Source organism: Anas platyrhynchos, chromosome 6 (genome assembly GCF_047663525.1).
Source record: "Anas platyrhynchos isolate ZD024472 breed Pekin duck chromosome 6, IASCAAS_PekinDuck_T2T, whole genome shotgun sequence".
In the NCBI taxonomy this organism is placed as follows: Eukaryota; Metazoa; Chordata; class Aves; order Anseriformes; family Anatidae; genus Anas; species Anas platyrhynchos.
Genome location: NC_092592.1, coordinates 2,145,892 through 2,161,636, shown reverse-complemented (window position 1 = coordinate 2,161,636; position 15,745 = coordinate 2,145,892). Strand labels below are relative to the sequence as shown.

At 57.6% G+C, this 15,745-nt stretch overlaps 2 protein-coding genes across 2 annotated transcripts; both read right to left on the bottom strand.

Moving 5' to 3' along the window:
* Positions 1-811: 811 nt before the first annotated feature.
* On the bottom strand, positions 812-9,096 carry LOC140002855 (maestro heat-like repeat-containing protein family member 7). The gene is made up of 19 exons (XM_072040243.1): positions 8,513-9,096; positions 7,830-7,900; positions 7,559-7,687; positions 7,338-7,417; positions 7,059-7,182; positions 6,694-6,783; positions 6,501-6,605; positions 6,102-6,279; positions 5,269-5,375; positions 4,752-4,901; positions 4,376-4,530; positions 3,876-4,014; positions 3,464-3,601; positions 3,109-3,285; positions 2,597-2,752; positions 2,226-2,327; positions 1,914-2,016; positions 1,642-1,701; positions 812-982 (listed from the first exon to the last, which is right to left on the bottom strand). The coding sequence occupies exons 1-19, from the start codon at positions 8,817-8,819 to the stop codon at positions 855-857; spliced, it is 2,499 nt and encodes an 832-aa protein (XP_071896344.1). The 5' UTR covers positions 8,820-9,096; the 3' UTR covers positions 812-854.
* Positions 9,097-12,808: 3,712 nt separating this feature from the next.
* Positions 12,809-14,164, bottom strand: LOC140002854 (olfactory receptor 14C36-like). The gene is made up of 2 exons (XM_072040242.1): positions 13,932-14,164; positions 12,809-13,831 (listed from the first exon to the last, which is right to left on the bottom strand). Exon 2 carries the CDS (start codon positions 13,806-13,808, stop codon positions 12,894-12,896), a length of 915 nt encoding a protein of 304 aa, XP_071896343.1. The 5' UTR covers positions 13,809-13,831; positions 13,932-14,164; the 3' UTR covers positions 12,809-12,893.
* Positions 14,165-15,745: the final 1,581 nt, after the last annotated feature.

The window sequence follows — 15,745 nt, the reverse complement described above, 5'->3', positions numbered from 1 at the left end:
CACCTGTCCTGGCCCCCATCTGTGCCCGCAGGCCGTGCTGTTCCAGCTGCGCCGTGGAATCCTGCTCCTGAGACTGGGTGGCACCCCACAGGTACGTGGGCTACGGTGTGGCTCTTGCTTTCCTTGGGGTTTGTTGGTGGCTTTCTGCGCCAGCTGAGCAGTGCTGCAGCCTCTCCCTGGCCAGTGGGCTCTTCTCCACAAGAAGCGGGGACGAGTGTTTTTCCGCCAGCTCGCCCTGCTCCTGGGCCCTTTGCTCACTGAGATGCACTCCTTCTGCCTGATGGCCAGAGGGTAGGGGATCCTCCATTTCCTCTGCTGTGTCTGCCTGACGCATCTGTCCCAGGGCTGGCAGAGTACAGTTCAACCTTCTCCGACTCCCTGGTGCTCCTCAGCCTGCCCACCTCCTCCCGAAGCTCTGCCAGGAGGCTGAGCAGTTCTTCTACCTGGGCGCACCTACCACAGGTGGACTCACAGGATGGGATGTCAGGAAGAGTTTCTTCATGCAAAGGGTGGAACCGGCTGCCCAGGGCACTGCTGGAGTCCCAGGCCTGGAGCTATTAAAGAAATGCGTGGACTTGGCGCTAAGGGCCGTGGTTTTGTGGTGGGCCTGGTGGTGTTAGCTGACGCTTGGACTTGAGCTGAAGGCCCTTTTCCAAGCGCAAGGGTTCTGTGACTCTTTCACTGGTTGAGTAGGCGCCATGCAGTCACCGGGCCCAGGGAAAAGACGTCCTTGGTGGCCTCCAAGTTAGCTCAGCGTCATGGCACCGAGTCACTGTGAAGGAGCTGCTGGAATAACGAGACAACAACCTAGTTCTATTAAAATATATATTGCTCTTTTGAGGACTGCTGCAGGGCTAGCAGCAGCACAGCAGTGGAAATCTCCGTCCTGACATTGCGTTATGACTTGAAGTCAGGATCAGGGTGGTTTGAACTGCCAGGGAACGGACCATGGGTTCCGGGTCGTTCTCTGAAGGCTGGAGGACTGCAAAAGAAAGAAGAGCAGAGATGAAAACCCACTCCTTGCACAGATCCCCAGGCATCCCCTGCAGACCATGCCAGCCCCACTCAACTCTTCCCCAGGCCAGGAGGAGCAGGAGGGACAAAGGAATCCGTTGAAAGCTGCTGCTCAGCAATGTCCCAAATGCAGCCACCAGTCCTTCCCCACCTGCGCACCACAGGTCAAGTGGGGCACCTTCACAAGCTGGTTCCCTCACCACCTGCCTCCATCCCTTGGGAGGATTCACACACTCCAGGAATCTCCTGGACTCTTTCCTCTTGCTATTGTGCTTCCCCATGAGAGCAAGGGCTAGCAATCGTGACCCTGCTCCTAGCTGCTTGTAGGCCGTCTCATCTCCCTCTTCGTCCTGGTTGCGTGCTCTACAACAGGCTCCCACCTTCTGTCAGCTTTACTGCCCTTTCCCCTGACTCTTCCTCAGGGACACTCAACCCTTTCAGCGGCACTGCCCAGCTCCAGGCTGGGAGGCCATTCCCTGACACCACAGGCTACCCCGTCTCCTCTCCCTCGTTCCTATGGCTGCATTGCTCCTCCGCCCTGAAGCATTTCCCTGGAGCAGGGCAAGGCACGGGGGCCTTTGCCGCTGTCCACCCAGCCCTAGCACACCCCCCACTGCCCTCACTCACCGATGAGGATTTCCTCCAGCTTCTCCTCGCTCTGGTCCTCGCAGTAGCGCGCAGCAAGACCTAGACACAGAGATCCCATCAGAGCCCCGCTCCCCAGCACGCTCCCAGCAGCGCAGCCCCTGGCCTGGCCAGCCAAGCTGTGCCCCTTCCTGCACCCTGGAGCAAGGGCCCAGTCAGGGGGCTCTGGGGGCAACAGGGCTGTGCCTCACTGCCAGGTCAGTGCCTGGGGCTGCCAAAGGCTGCCCCAAGAGGGACCCAGGGGCTGGGCTCACCAATGAATCTGACGGCCTCAAGTCGCAAAAGGGTCTGAGTGGCCTTCAGGTAGGTCTGGCTCTGCTGCAGGTATTCTTCTACTCTGCCTCTGTCCTGCTGCAGCTGGAGAGAGAGAGAACGCAAGGTCACGGGGCTTGCACACCCTCTCCAGGGTCTCCTCCAGCATCCTGGGGGCAGGGAGGGCAGAGGGGCCTGCAGAAGAGCCCCCTGGGGCTCTGTGCTGGCAGGAAGGGAGCGAGGATGCGGCTGCAGGCAGCGGGCTCTGGCCGGGCGCATTTGCCCAGCTGGGGCAAACCAAGTTGGGTCCTTACCAAGCACTCCCCGATCCTCCACGTCTGTTCTGTCTGGGCCAAGCGCTTGAGCTCCTTGCGTCGCAGAAACTTTGCAGCCACGGCGAGAGCTTCCCCAGAGGCCTGCGGAGCAGCAGAGGTTGGGAGGTAGCAGCACAGCCTTGGGAAGGAGACCCTCTGTCCCCTCCTCTTGGCAGGGCTGCGAGCCTTTCCCAGCGCGTTATGGGAGGCTGTGGTGGGGGGCAGCGTGCACCTGGTTCAGTGGCTAAGGCAAGGCCACGGGACAGCCACCATCGGAGGCAGCTCATGCTGCCGGCCAGAGATCCCCCAGAGCAACCCTGTGGCATCAGCACACCCTTGCCCACATAACTGCTCAGCTCTGAGATCTGTACCTTTGCTACGCTCTCACTCTGGTCTCTCATGAGAAAGTAGAGTGGGAGAAGGCTCCTGTGCACGGTGCTCTTCATTTTCTTCTTCCTTTGCCGCAGCACAGCCTCCACCACGGCTTGGAAGAGGCAGATGGAGTGCTCCCGCACCTGGCTGGACTCCTGGCAGGGAGGAGGACAGGAGGAATTTCAGCATTAGCGTGGCTGATGTGAAGGGAGCTCCCAGCACTGTGAGATGCTTCAGCGCTGGATCCTTCCCAGAGGAGCTGCTCAGGGGCAGCTGCAAGGCCTGGTGCCCGTGAAGGGCAACGCAATCGGTTGCCATCGCAGGCTGCCCGCCAGCCACCCCACTTTCGCCACCAGCCGCACCAGCCATGCCCAAGCAGAGCTCCCCAGCGCCTGGGCTGACGAGGAGACTGGGAAGGCCCTGCCTGAGTGCTGCCCACAGGGCCGGGCTGAAGGGCAGCCCTCGTTACAGGGGGCCCAGCTGAGGGCTCGGGCTCCCGCAGCACACTTACGTGGTCAAAGAGTGGCAGGAGCTTCTCAGCCAGCTGCAGAGCCGGGCCACTGGCCTCCCTCCTCTCCACATGAGCCATCACGTTTTTCAGCACAGGCAGGGCCTTCAGCACCACGTGTGTGTTGGTGTCCTGCAGAGCCTCCAGGATGTCTGGCAGCAAGACCTGAATTTCCCTTGCCTGTAGGAAAGACACCATTTCCCTTCCGTGAGGCAGTGAGAGACCACCCTGGGCAAAGGGCTCTGGTTCCTGAGCACCAGCCTCCTGCCTTGCTTCCTGGCAGCGGGGAGGGACGGGAGGGCAGAAGAGCAAAGCCCCAGGCTGCCAACATGGCTTTGCTTGACGATGGCCCGCTCACCTTCACAGGGCTCTCTGACACGGTGCAGAGCCCTTTCAGAACCAAAAAGCGCATCATTGCTCTTGGGTGCCTCAGGTAGCTCTGGAGGTGCACTGGGTTAACAAAGTCCTCCTCATAAATGTGATTCTGGGCCAGCAGCTGCAAGAAAGAGCAGTGAGAGCCTGGCAGGGCCTGCAGGGCTCCCTGCAGCCTCTTCTTCTCCCACCTTTGGGCAGGGATGGGGCAGCGCCAGCTGGCACCAAAGAGGCACCAGGCGCGGGGAGCTACGGGGGCTTGCCGGCCCCAGGGACCATGTGTCCGTACGTCCTGCAGGAGCTGGCAGTTTGGGGGTAGATGGGCACAGGGCTGTGCCTGTGTGCCTGAAGGGGCACACGTAGCCCTGCTGGGAGCAAGGTTTCATCTGGGAACTCACAGCCAAGCGACGGATGCACGTGTCTTCGGTGACTTCCTTGCACCACTGGCACAGCGGGATGCCTAGCAACACGATGTTTAAAACCTTCTCCAAGGTCTTCGGCATGGCCAGGATCACCTCCCACATAGCCAGGTCAGTGCTGCAAGCCCAGAATACTCTGTCAGTGAGGCTGCCTCAGCCGCAGGGCCACAAACTGGGCCAGCCCCAGAGGACCCAGGCTGTCCTGCAGCCCCTGTGACTTGGGGAGCACTGAGGGCCCAGCCTGGGCAGGCAGGAGGGGGCTGAGCTGGTGTTCCCTGGGGGCAGGGGGACTCTGGGCTGCCTTGGACAGCTGGGCTGCTGCAGCCCTGGCTGGCCCAGTAGGGCTGGAACACATTGGTGGGAAGGAGGGCTGTGCTCCTTGGGGATGTCCTGCTCTTTGCCATTGGTGTGGCAAGCAGAGAGTCTCCAGGTGCATCTCCCGACGCGGAACAAGCCCTCAAGGATGTTAAGGCCAGGACCTGTCACGTGGCGGAGAGAACTGCAGCAGGTTCTCGACTTCTTCCCTGGACATCATGTAGGTCAGCCTGAGAAGCAGGGAGTCCAGGCACTGCCGCGCCGATGCCGTGTGGATGCTGCCCAGGTTTCTCCTGATGCACTCCATGGTCTTTGGCACCTTGGGGGACAAAGTGGGAATGGTGTTGCCAGCAGACAGCAGCCATTGCCACAGCTGCCACTCAAACTTTGGCCCCTTCCATTGCTCTCTGCTGGCTTCAGGTGGCTTCTGGAGCCCAAGAGACCCTGATGTGCGAGGGAGGCAGGGAGGGAGGCAGGGAAGGAGAGAGGAACCACGCCTGGAAGAGCTCAAGGGCAGGGCCATGGCCACAGGCCACTTACATCTGTCAGCCAGTAGAAAGGGTCCTCCAAGGCTGCGTCCAGCACGCTGCAGGCCCCCTGCTTGTCATGGATGCTGGAGTCTTGTAAAGCTTCAAGGGCTGTGAGGACGATGTCCAGCCTCTCAGCAGGGAAGAGATGTCCTCCAAACCCCTGTGGGAAGAAGGAGGAGCGAAGACATGCCTCACTGAGTGTCCCAAGGGTGCTGCTTAGCTGAGCAGCAAGGGCAGCTCTGGAGAGAGGGCCCTCGGGGGAAGGGGTGAGGATGGGGCATATGGGGCATATGGGGCCAGAGTGCTGGCCCTGCAGGTAACCAGGGCTTGCTGGTGGCCAGGAGGGTGGAGCTGCTGCCGGGACACAGGGGAGCAGCCTTCGCATAGCCCCAGCCTGGGGACAAGAGGAACCCTCTCAGCAGGGCGAGTGAGGCCGTGCCAGCCCCACCGGTTCTGGACCCCTTTGCTCACATGAGATGCCTGCTGATGCTGCGGACAAGATCCCCAGCAAGGCCAGAGCTCATTACCTTGGCAATTTCACACGGAGTTGATGTTGTAGAAAACGGGTATGCTGTGTCCTCCAAATTCTTGTGTCTCTCTGCATAATTTTCCATGTCCTCTGTCAGTGAGTATGCTAAACAGGGGGAAACAGCGAAGAGTCAGTAGGGAAGAGCATCTTTGCCAACAAGCTTGCCAAATGGTGAAAAGCACTTTCACTAGGAATGGCTGAGGAGGGAGGCTCAGACCCACGGCGAGTAGAGTGGTGGGCAGGGATGTAAAGCACAAGGTGAGGAGTGCTGGGAGCAAGAGGGACCTCAGGGATGATGCAGAAGGAGGAGAAGCAATGGCGTTGGGTGCCGTGGGGGTAGCAGCGTGTCACAGACCCCCTTCTGCTCGGGGTCAGGATGTGCAGGAAGCCCCCTGACACCTGCCTTTAAGACAGCAGGGAGCAAACAGTCAGGGAGCATTCTGGAGGGCGTCACCATCCCTGGTGATGCACGGCTGGCTCTGCTGTTCACTCCTCGGGGAAGATGCGGTTTGGGAAGTGCTCATCGATTGATGGCTTAGACTGGGGGACACCACAAAACAGCGTGGTAGGTGATCTGGGGAGGGTTGGGAAGGACAGCAGCAGAGAACTGCTCCTGGACGGCAGGTGAGCGTCTAGCTTCTGCGGGAAACGATAGCCAGAATGCTGCGGGAAGCTGCTGTGAGGAGCAGAGGAGGCCAGGGAACCTGGCAGAATTCCGTGGGCAGCCTCCACCAAGCACAAAAGCAATCCTTCACAATACTCAGGGAGAACAGGCAGACAAACCAGCAGATGTCTGTGTGCAGATGGACATTGCCCACCACACCTTCTTACCTCTTCCTTCTCTGACGACTGTGTACATGCGATGAAGACTTTCCAAAGCTGAGTGTCTCATGGAATCATCGCCACTGCTGAAAAGCAAGAGGTGGCCCAGCAGCTTGCCCAGGATGGGGATGCGCAGGATGAAATCAGTGGGCTCATCGTTGCCATAGTTTTCAAAGTTCTCTAAGATCTGTTTGAGGAAGGGAGGAGAGACAAAGGGCTTAGTGGAGGCAGAGCCAGCCCCTGAGAGAGCACGGCCTGGGGAGGGAAGAGCAGGGGTGAAGGAGGGACGAAGACCCTCGATTCACGGTTCTGAGGCACTCACGTGCATCGAGGCTTGCCTCACAGGCACCCCTGAGTGGCAGGATGCTCTGGGATGCAGGAAAGGGTGGAAAATTCCTTGTGCCTTACCTTGATCACCAAATACCAGCGGATGAAAGTAATCAGCCTCTCAATCACCTTCACAGCTCTCTCACGCACAGCTGAGTTTTTGGAGACAGCAAAGTCCAGCATCACCTGCGAGGAGAGAAGTTGCTGGGGGTTGACAGCGGTCTGCAAATGTGACCTGAGAGGATTCTTTGGAAATTCTTTGCAAATGCCAAACCTTCAACATATTCTGCATCTCTATGTTGAAACTGGCGATGGGACAGTTGAGTACAAAGCCCTCCAGCATGGTGTCCATGGCTTTCATAGTCTGCAGGGAGGACAGAAGAGCATCGAATTATTTCTTTGGCCCTCCTCACCCCCAGGAGCTGGCTCTGAGCCCCTCAGGAGTTCAGGGGTGGCTTTGGGGCTAAAAAGCCACTGCGTGCAGACCTCCTGCAGCACAAGATCAGGTCGGGGAAGGGGCGAGGCTGGGAAAGCAAATCTGGGCCCCGGCCCTGCACTGGTCTCTGCTTGTGTCAGCACGGGGAAGCAAGGCAGCAGCTCAGCAGGACTGGGGGTGCCGGTACCTCACCCAGCACATACCTTGGTGTAGAGCACTCTTTCTGTCTCTGGCACATCCGACTCCGGAGGCAGAAAGAAGACACTCTTGCAGCACATGTTTAGGAGTCTCTCCTTTTTGCCATGCAGTGCTGTCGGCGTGGTGTTGCTGAAGGAGAGAGAGAGAGGAGCCTGTTGGACGCAGTGCCTTGAGGCTTATGAAGGAGGACACGGACCTTGGCCAGGCATCCCCGGGAGGGACGGGCAGCCTCCCTGCCAGCTTCAGGGCCACCAGGACATTGCCACCAGGGGCTGGGCACGCACCTGAGGAGGGCGACAGTCTCCATGGCCTTCTGCCGGAATGCTGTGCGCAAGCTGTCCACGGGCTCCTTTTCCAGCAGCGCCTGCAGAGCACAAGCAGGATGAGACCTTGGAGCCGCCGGCACCCAGCAGCAGCAGAGCCAGCGCTGCCCCAGCCCTCGCCTCCCAGGGGGCTGGTGCCGGGGGGCCTTGCCCCTTCCCCAACCCGCTGCGCATCCTCTCACCATGATGTTCTCCACCAGCTTATGTTTGCTGCAGAAGCCATGCAAGTTCAGCGGCGCACCCTTCTCGGTGACACATCTGCACAGATCGCAGATTTTGCTGAGGAACAGCATCTTCTGCTCCTCGTCGTCCTGGCAGCCACAAAGACACCAACAGAGCATTAGGGGGACACCCACGGCCAGCAGGACCAAAGCCTTGAGGGGTCTGGGGCTGTGTGGGACCCCTGGAGGGCAGCGCCAGGAGCACAGCTGTGATGCAAGCGGCTGCCATTACCTTTTCTGTGCCTCTGACATACGCCCTGATGAATTCCACGGCCTTGTCTCTGCACAGTTTCCATGCCTTATCTGGAAAGGAGGAAAGCAAAGAGTGCTGCAGAGAGGGGCTGAATGCAGGGGTGAGGAGAGGAAGGGCCCCAGCCCCAGAAGGACGTGGGGAGGCCGCGGGGATGCCCAGAGGCTGCAGCAGCTCCGCTGGGAAGAGAGGCTGAGGGAGCTGGGCTTGTGGAGCCTGGAGAAGGCTGCGGGGGGACCTCGCTGCGGCCTCCCCATGCCCAAAGGGGCCTCCAGGAAAGCTGGGGGGGGATCTTCATCATGGACTGCAGCGACAGGACAAGGGGTGACACCTTTAACCTCAAAGAGGGCAGGTTTCTTTTGGACAGGCAGGGATTTCTCTCCTTCACGCCCAGGGCAGTGAGGCCTTGGCGCAGGCTGCGGTGCCCAATCCCTGGCACTGCCCACGGCCAGGCTGGGTGGGCTTTGGGCAGCCTGGGCTGGGGGGAAGCATCGTGATCGCCGAGGTTCCCCCAGCCCAAAGCGTCCTGGGATTCTGTGGTGCTGCGGAGGAAGCTCGGCCCCGTCAGCCCAAGCGCCGCTTTACCCAGGGAAGGAGTCCTGGAGTCAGGCAGGGGTCTCTGTGTCCCCAACCCTCCCCACCCCATCCCGAAGACCCTGACTCACTGGGATCCAGCCACTGTACGTCGTCCTGGCTCTCCTCTACCGGGCGGCTGCCCGCTGCCTGAGCAATGTCCTCTGCCGGGCTGCTGTCCTCTTCCGGCAAAAAGGCCTCGACTGGGGTTCTTTCCACTGCCAGCAAGCTGTCCTCTGCTGGCCGGTTGCTGCCCCTAGAAGACCAGGTCTCCTGCCAGGCCAGCCTGGGCTGCCTGGGGGGCATGCCTCCCTCCTCATCCCCTTCAGAAGCAGCCTCTGGAGTGGGAGAGCTCGCAAGGAGAAACCGGCGGCTCCTCTGGGCGGGCGGTTGTGGCATTGTGGGACGTGGGCTATGCTCGGGGACTCCTCGCAGGCCCTGTGCTCCTGCCCTGTCCGTCACTGCCGTGCACCGACACTGAGGGTCCGAGCCACGGCTGCGCTCTTATAAGGCGGAGCCCTGGGGTGTCACCAAGTGACGTCACAATGGGTGCCACTGTGACACGCGCCTGGGCTGGGTGGGCACCCATTGTGACGTCACTTGGTGACACCCCAGGGTGCTGCCTGACGCGAGCGCAGCCGTGGCTCGGACCCTCAGGCCCTGCTTCCCAGGACGTGGCTGAACACCGCTCGTTGATGGGAAGTAGAGAATAATTTTTTTTTCCCTCTCTCCGTGCTCCCGCGCGGACTGATTGTTTCTTTTGTTTCTTTTTTTTTTCCTCCCCATTCCCTTTCCATTTAATTAAACCTTTCTCATCTCAAACCTCGAGTTCTCTGTGTTGTATTTTCTCCCCCTTCCTCTTTGAGGAGAGGGGGAGTGAGAGAGCGGTTGTGGTGGAGCTCGGCTGCCCACCTGAGTAAAACCACCACACTTTGTCCCAGCAGTTGCGGTGCCTTGCGAGGGGCTGGGGCTGGGGTGGCCGTGCCCAGAGCCCTGCAGCAGCCTGTGGAGGGCATTGCCCTGGGGCCAGCCCAGCCTGGGCTGCTGGGCTGGGCTGGGCTGGAGAGAGGGCAGGGTGGTGGGGAGAGGTGGGCAGGGGCCGGGCTGGGCTGGGCAGTGCCCGGCAGAGCACTTTGTTGACTTTGATGACTTTCACCTATTTCTTTGAGGACTGTAGACACCCGTCTCTGTTCACCACCTTGCTCTCATCCCAGCATTTCCATCATTTCACCAGTGTCTCATCAACCCTCCCCAGCTGCTCCTTCTCACACAAAGCCATGGTCTGATCACAGACGCTCTTTGGGTGACCTCTGGCAACGCAGCACAACACTCTGAGGGACAGTTCTTCCTCCTCGTGGCCAGCACCAACATTCCAAAGTGCACTTTGTGGCAGTTTTTTCTCTCCTACTCTTTTCTACTACAAAAGAAAGCTCCATCAGGGTGGAACCCCCTCCTAAAGTAGGCATCCCAATCCATCAGGCTCCTTGCGGCCTGTCAGCCAACCAGACAGAAGTCACCGCACCAGCATCTTCCAAGCCATGGGCCTGCTGCTGTCCAGTCATGGACTCAAGCAGAAGGGACAGGACAACCCATATGTGGGCCTTCTTTCTGCATGGGTCCTCCTGGGTATGGAGGCAGAGGGGATCCCACAGTCAGCATGCCAGCCAGGTGCCTTTTGCTGGCCTACCAGGGCCACTGGCAGATGTCAGCCGAAAAGTACCGATCCCAGCTCTAAGTCAAGGGTGACCTGCCACCTACAGACAGAAGTGACCTCTCAGTCCCTTTCTGTGACATGTTCCTGCTGCTGCCCTATCTTCTGCAGGGACAGAAGTGACCTTACAGTCACTGCCACAGTCACATTGCTCCTGCTGGTGCAGGACTTCCTGAGGCAGAGCTGAGCTCATCAGAGCATTCTCCCCTGTCTCCTCCTTGTGGCCCACAATCTGATGAGATCCATGGCCCCTCACATTCAGCTTTGAGTGCCATGACTGCAGAGCAACCTCATGGTTCCTGCCCTGTCCCAAGGGATGACGGGCCTAAAGTTAAGGCTTAGTAGAGGGTCTGAAGGTGAGGAGGTTAATGCACAGGAACAGGGGTTTTGGATGTTAGGTGTTCATGTATATGATTAGGGACTAGGGCCCACCTTACTGGGTTAAAGATTAAGCAAAGTTTGAATGGGAATGTTTTGGTATTCTTATGTGGGTATCAGGTCTGTGTTTAGGGTATGGACAAGCTTTGTGGTTTAGGGTTTTGTTTAGGTCTCTCAGGCAGTTTCCTAGGGTTAAAAAGAGCATTTTAATGCTAGTGTTAAGGTCAGGGATCAGAGTGATTAAGAGAGTAAAAACAAGGGGAAGGGGCTATGTGATGAATTTTGGCTTCAAGGGATGCGTTGAGGTCAGGCATTAGAGTAGTGGATTCCTGACAGTGTGTACAGTAGCATTTAGGTTTAAGGATTAATGTTGCTGGTTAAAATAGGGCAAGGTCTTTACATGACTCTTTTAAGTCAGTGCTACAGCAGAATCAACATTGCCTGAACCTTCTAGCCTCCCAGAAATCATTGATTCCTGCTGGCCTCTTCTCTCTCCCAAATCTCACATTTCTCCTGGCCAGGCTTCTTCTGACCTCCCCATATCAGTCATCTTCTTAGGGGTAGTTTTCTGATGGCTTTCATGATCTCACAGTGTCTGTCTTACCTCTGTTGGCTACTCCTTTCTTAAGACAGACGCAGCACCGAATCCAGGATGGAAAAGAACATAAAGGCTGCAGGAACACCCTGCACAATGTGCCCTGCAGCTCCGTACCACGCCAAAAATTTGTTTCCTGCCTCCAGCTTTTGGATATAGAATGGCTCCTATGCAGCCAGGGTAACTTTTTCCAGGCCCTCGTGCATGGTTCAGTTTACCCCAGGCATCTTGGAGGCAGTGGCCCCCTCTGTGTTGAAAACTGAAAGCAGTCCTGAAGGATGACTTCAGGCAAAAGCTGACACCTCTGACATGACAAGCCCTATCCAAGACCTCTTCCTTTATGGGGCCTACCAGGTACTCGGAAAGAGCGGATCTCACAAACTACAGGCACAGCAAGTGCTTTCTGCTTGCCTTTCAGGTACTTTTGCAGATATGAGCCTAATGGCATAGATCCCAGCCAGGAGTCAAGGGATGAGCTGCCAGCTATTTCTCCAAGAAGCCACCTCAAAGGCCATTTAACAGCCATTCACTTCCTGCTGGACTTAGAATTTCTGAGGCACCACCGCCTCCTAATATCATACCTACAAAACACCCCCTTTTTGGCCTAGGACCTGCCCAGGTAGAAGTGATCTGATTGTGATCCTTCAAGCCCATGGCACTGCTGCTGGGCTCCCAGACTCTCTGATGCATGTGAACCAGTTCCGTGCCAGTTCTGGGAGGTGCTAGGGCAGGTGGGACCTTGCAGGCAATGTTCCAGCCCCATGACTGTTGTTGGTCTCTCAGCTCCTTGCACACAGCAAAGATCACTCTGACATGCAGATGTTGTGTGCCTGAAGCTGGCCTAGAAGACACTCTGGGAAGCGCCCTCCCAGCCCCTGCCCCAGCCCGAGCTGGCGGTGCTGCTCTGCAGAGCAAGGGGGCTGTGGTGCCCAGGGCACGGGGACACTCTGCAGGGCCATGCTGGGCAGGCTGGGAGGCAGACCCAGCTCATGGGGTCACTGTCATTGCCCAAGGCTGCAAGGAATCAGTCACCAGCCTCCTTTGCTGGGGCTACTGCGTGTCCTGGGGCTGCAGAGCTCTCCTCTGCCTGTTGGCAGCAGCTTGAGCACTTGAGCTCTGGTAAATTCACCTTGGACAGGCTCATGCTCTGCGGGCTCCACCTGTTTTATGGGCTCATGCTGCTCCGGCCAATACCCTGGACTCTGCTGGCAGATGCTAATTCCCTCTGCAAGAAACATTAACCTGCCAGCAGTCCCAGCACAGCCCCACAACAGCACTGGCACCAAGCTCCAGGAGCAGCCGGGCCTGGCCCCACCAGCAGGAGAGGGCGGCAGAGGCAAGAGAGCAGCTTGGCATGCCCCAAGCGCTGGTGCTCCCTGGCTGTGCTGCTGGAATGGGACTCTTTTCCTCTGCAAATGGGCACTGCCCCAGCAGAGCCAGACCAGGTCTCAGAGGAAGGACATCAGACAAAGAAGGCAGTGTAGGCTGTTTTATTTCGTTAAAAGTTCACAGAGACCATAATTCCACATGGACAGAGACTCAGTACATACACTAAACACACGTACAGAATTGGGAGTGGGACAAAAATGACATTTTATTGGGCAACCTAACCTGAAAAAAACAAAACAAAACAAAACAAGACAAAACACAAAACTAAGTAATACCAGTACTAAAAATACACACTCACACACACAAAAACAACAAAAAAGGGAATATAGGTTGTTCTGTGTAAGTGATATTCTGAGTAATCTGCAGAAACAGACTGTGAAATTATTGCTTCCGAAGCAAATCAAGTCATCAGTTTCCACAAGGCATTCTTGAGGTCCTTGTTCCTCATGCTGTAGATGAAGGGGTTCACTGCTGGAGCCACCACCGAGAATAGAGCGGCCACCAACAGGTCCAGGGATGGAGAGGAGATGGAGGGGGGCTTCAGGTAGGCAAACATGCCAGTGCTGACAGTCAGAGAGACCACAACCAGATGAGGGAGGCACGTGGAAAAGGCTTTGTGCTGGTCCTTCTCAGAGGGAATCCTCAGCACAGCCCTGAAAATCCGTATATAGGACAACATAATGAAAACAAAACAAGCAAAGATTAAAGAAAGAGTAAATAAGAGTACAGCAACTTCCCTGAGGTAGGCATCTGAGCAGGAGAGCTTGAGGATCTGGGGGATCTCACAGAAGAACTGGGCCACTGCATTTCCAAGGCAGAGGGACAGGGAAAATGTATTGGCTGTGTGCAGGACAGCACTGAGAAAGCCACTGCCCCAGGCAGCTGCTGCCATCTGGGCACAAGCTCTGCTGCCCAGGAGGCTCCCGTAGTGCAGGGGCTTGCAGATGGCAACGTAGCGGTCGTAGGCCATGACGGTGAGAAGGGAATACTCTGCTCCAACCAAGAAGACAAAAAAGAAGACCTGTGCAGCACACCCGTGATAAGAGATGGCCCTGGTGTCCCAGAGGGCATTGGCCATGCCTTTGGGCAGAGTGGTGGAGATGCAGCCCAGGTCGAGAAGGGCGAGGTTGAGGAGGAAGAAGTACATGGGGGTGTGGAGGCGGTGGTCGCAGGCTACGGCGGTGAGGATCAGGCCGTTGCCCAGGAGGGCAGCCAGGGAGATGCCCAGGAAGAGCACGAAGTGCAGGAGCCGCAGCTCGCGCGTGTCTGCGAATGCCAGCAGGAGGAACTCGCTCACAGAGCTGCTGTTGGGCATTTGCTGACTTTGGACACAGGTATCTTTGAAGAGGAGAAAAAAAAATAGAACAGACTTCAATGAGGAAAACCTATTTCATCTCCTGGAAAGCCCGCAGATAAGCCTCTTTCTTTGCATGAGAACCTTTCTGCAGCTCTCTTGCTTGAGCTCTGGGTGGTGCTGGCTGCGTGTGACACTGGGAGCAGGGGCTGCTGTGGGCTCCAGAGGAGTCCTTCCTGCTGTGCAGCAGGAGGGAAGCAGGACCATGGGGGAAACTCAAGTGCAGTCCACTTGTCAGATCAATGAGCCATGCAGTCTTTTTGCAAACAACTCATCCGACCACACTGTAGAGCAAGAGAGATTTTATTTGCTGTATTTTCTTAACAATTACCCCTGTAATGCTTAGGACACTGATCATACTCGTGTTACGCTGAGAAAAAAACGGAGACAGCTGAGAGCAGAGAAGCCCCAGTCCGAGTGAGGCTGGACAGAATCCTTACCTTGGCCCTGGGGGCCTGAGCAGGATCTCAGCTCTTCCCCCCTAGCCAGGGCTGCCGAGGCCTCACTCCAGCTGCTCACAGACAGACATCCAGCAGCACGGACATGGCCTTAGCAAGGAGGTGTCTTCTCCTTGGGACGCCTGGATGCCACAAGGATGCCACGAGAGAGCTGCATCCTGCTGGAGAGCAGCCTGAAGCCCAGGAAAACACCCCACAGACAGGTGAATATCCACACGCTGGGGTATTCCAGTATCCCAGTCACACAACATGCTGTACCTAGAGGATTCTTGGCCACTCTGTTCCTGCTGATCTTGGCCAAACTCTTCTTTCCCCCGCCTGTGCTCACAGACCCCATCCCATGCGGCTGTGCTCAGCGCTGCCCTGCAGCACCCTGCCACCAACAGGGCCCTGCCAAGGGGCACCTCCATGCAGCAGGAGCTATGGGGCAGCTGACAGAGAGCCCTGCATCACCAGCAGGGTGTTCGAGGCTTCTAGGGTGTCAGGGGCACCTGGCTTAGGCCACTCCAAGGGGCTTCTGCCAGACTTCCTCACCTCGCAGTGCAATCCAGCAGGACTCTCACAGCCTACTGCATTGCCCACCGCCCTCCCAGAAACAAGACCCAGCACGAGACCCTTCCAGGAGCTGCAGCTGCATGGCCCTGCAGCCAGAGACTTACCTTGTCAAGGGCTGTGCAGATTTCTCCTGCAGGCAGCTCTCAGCACCCTCCCACTCCCAACTGCCTCCAACCCCTCTCTCCTCTCCTCTCTTCTCCTCTCCCCATGGGGGTCAGAGCCCCCAGCCCTTCTGCGCTGTGCAGAGGAGCTGCTCCTGGGCAGAGCTGTCTCTCTGCACCAGGGCCCTCTTGCCAGGAGCTCTCCCTGTCCCAGGAGCCCAGCCCAGATCAGCAGCAGAGGCATTGGAATCAGCCCTCTGGGGGCTTTGGCGATGAGCCCATGAACCTCAGGCACTGAGAGTGCGTTGAAGAAATCTCTCAAGAAATCCAAGGCAGATGCAAGTTTCCTGCAGTGTCCCCCTGAGGGGGGACTCTGCTGGCACTGACACAGCCTCCCTTGGAGCTCATTAGAGCAGAACACTGGAGGCAGTGAGGACAGGTAGACAAATGTGAAGGTGACACTGATGTATTGAAAAACAGGCTTTGACCCCAGGCTCCTGGGAAGGGAGACCCTTTCCCTTCACACAGGAGCTCAGGGCTCTTCCTGGGCAGTAGGAGATGGGGATGTCCATGGCCCAGTGCAGGAGAAGGGTACGACTCCTGCCTGGTTCATGGCTGGTGAGGAGGCAATGAGACCCTGGTGCTTTAACAAGAAGCTGCCTCCTCATAGGCCTCGCTGTCGGAGACAACAGCCCTAGCCATTGACACACAGACCTCAGGCCTGTTAGGACTTTCAGCCTTTCCAGTGTGCTTGCTCCTCTCCACACCAGGCTGTCCAAGAGAT

Coding starts and splice junctions, on each gene's coding strand:
- LOC140002855 (XM_072040243.1), bottom strand. CDS start 8,819: ATGCCACAACCGCCCGCCCAGAGGAGCCGCCGGTTTCTCCTTGCGAGC. Junction 7,901..8,512: donor CGTACAGTGGCTGGATCCCA/GTGAGTCAGGGT, acceptor CCTCCTTTCCAG/ATAAGGCATGGAAACTGTGC. Junction 7,418..7,558: donor AGCTGGTGGAGAACATCATG/GTGAGAGGATGC, acceptor TGTGCTCTGCAG/GCGCTGCTGGAAAAGGAGCC.
- LOC140002854 (XM_072040242.1), bottom strand. CDS start 13,808: ATGCCCAACAGCAGCTCTGTGAGCGAGTTCCTCCTGCTGGCATTCGCA.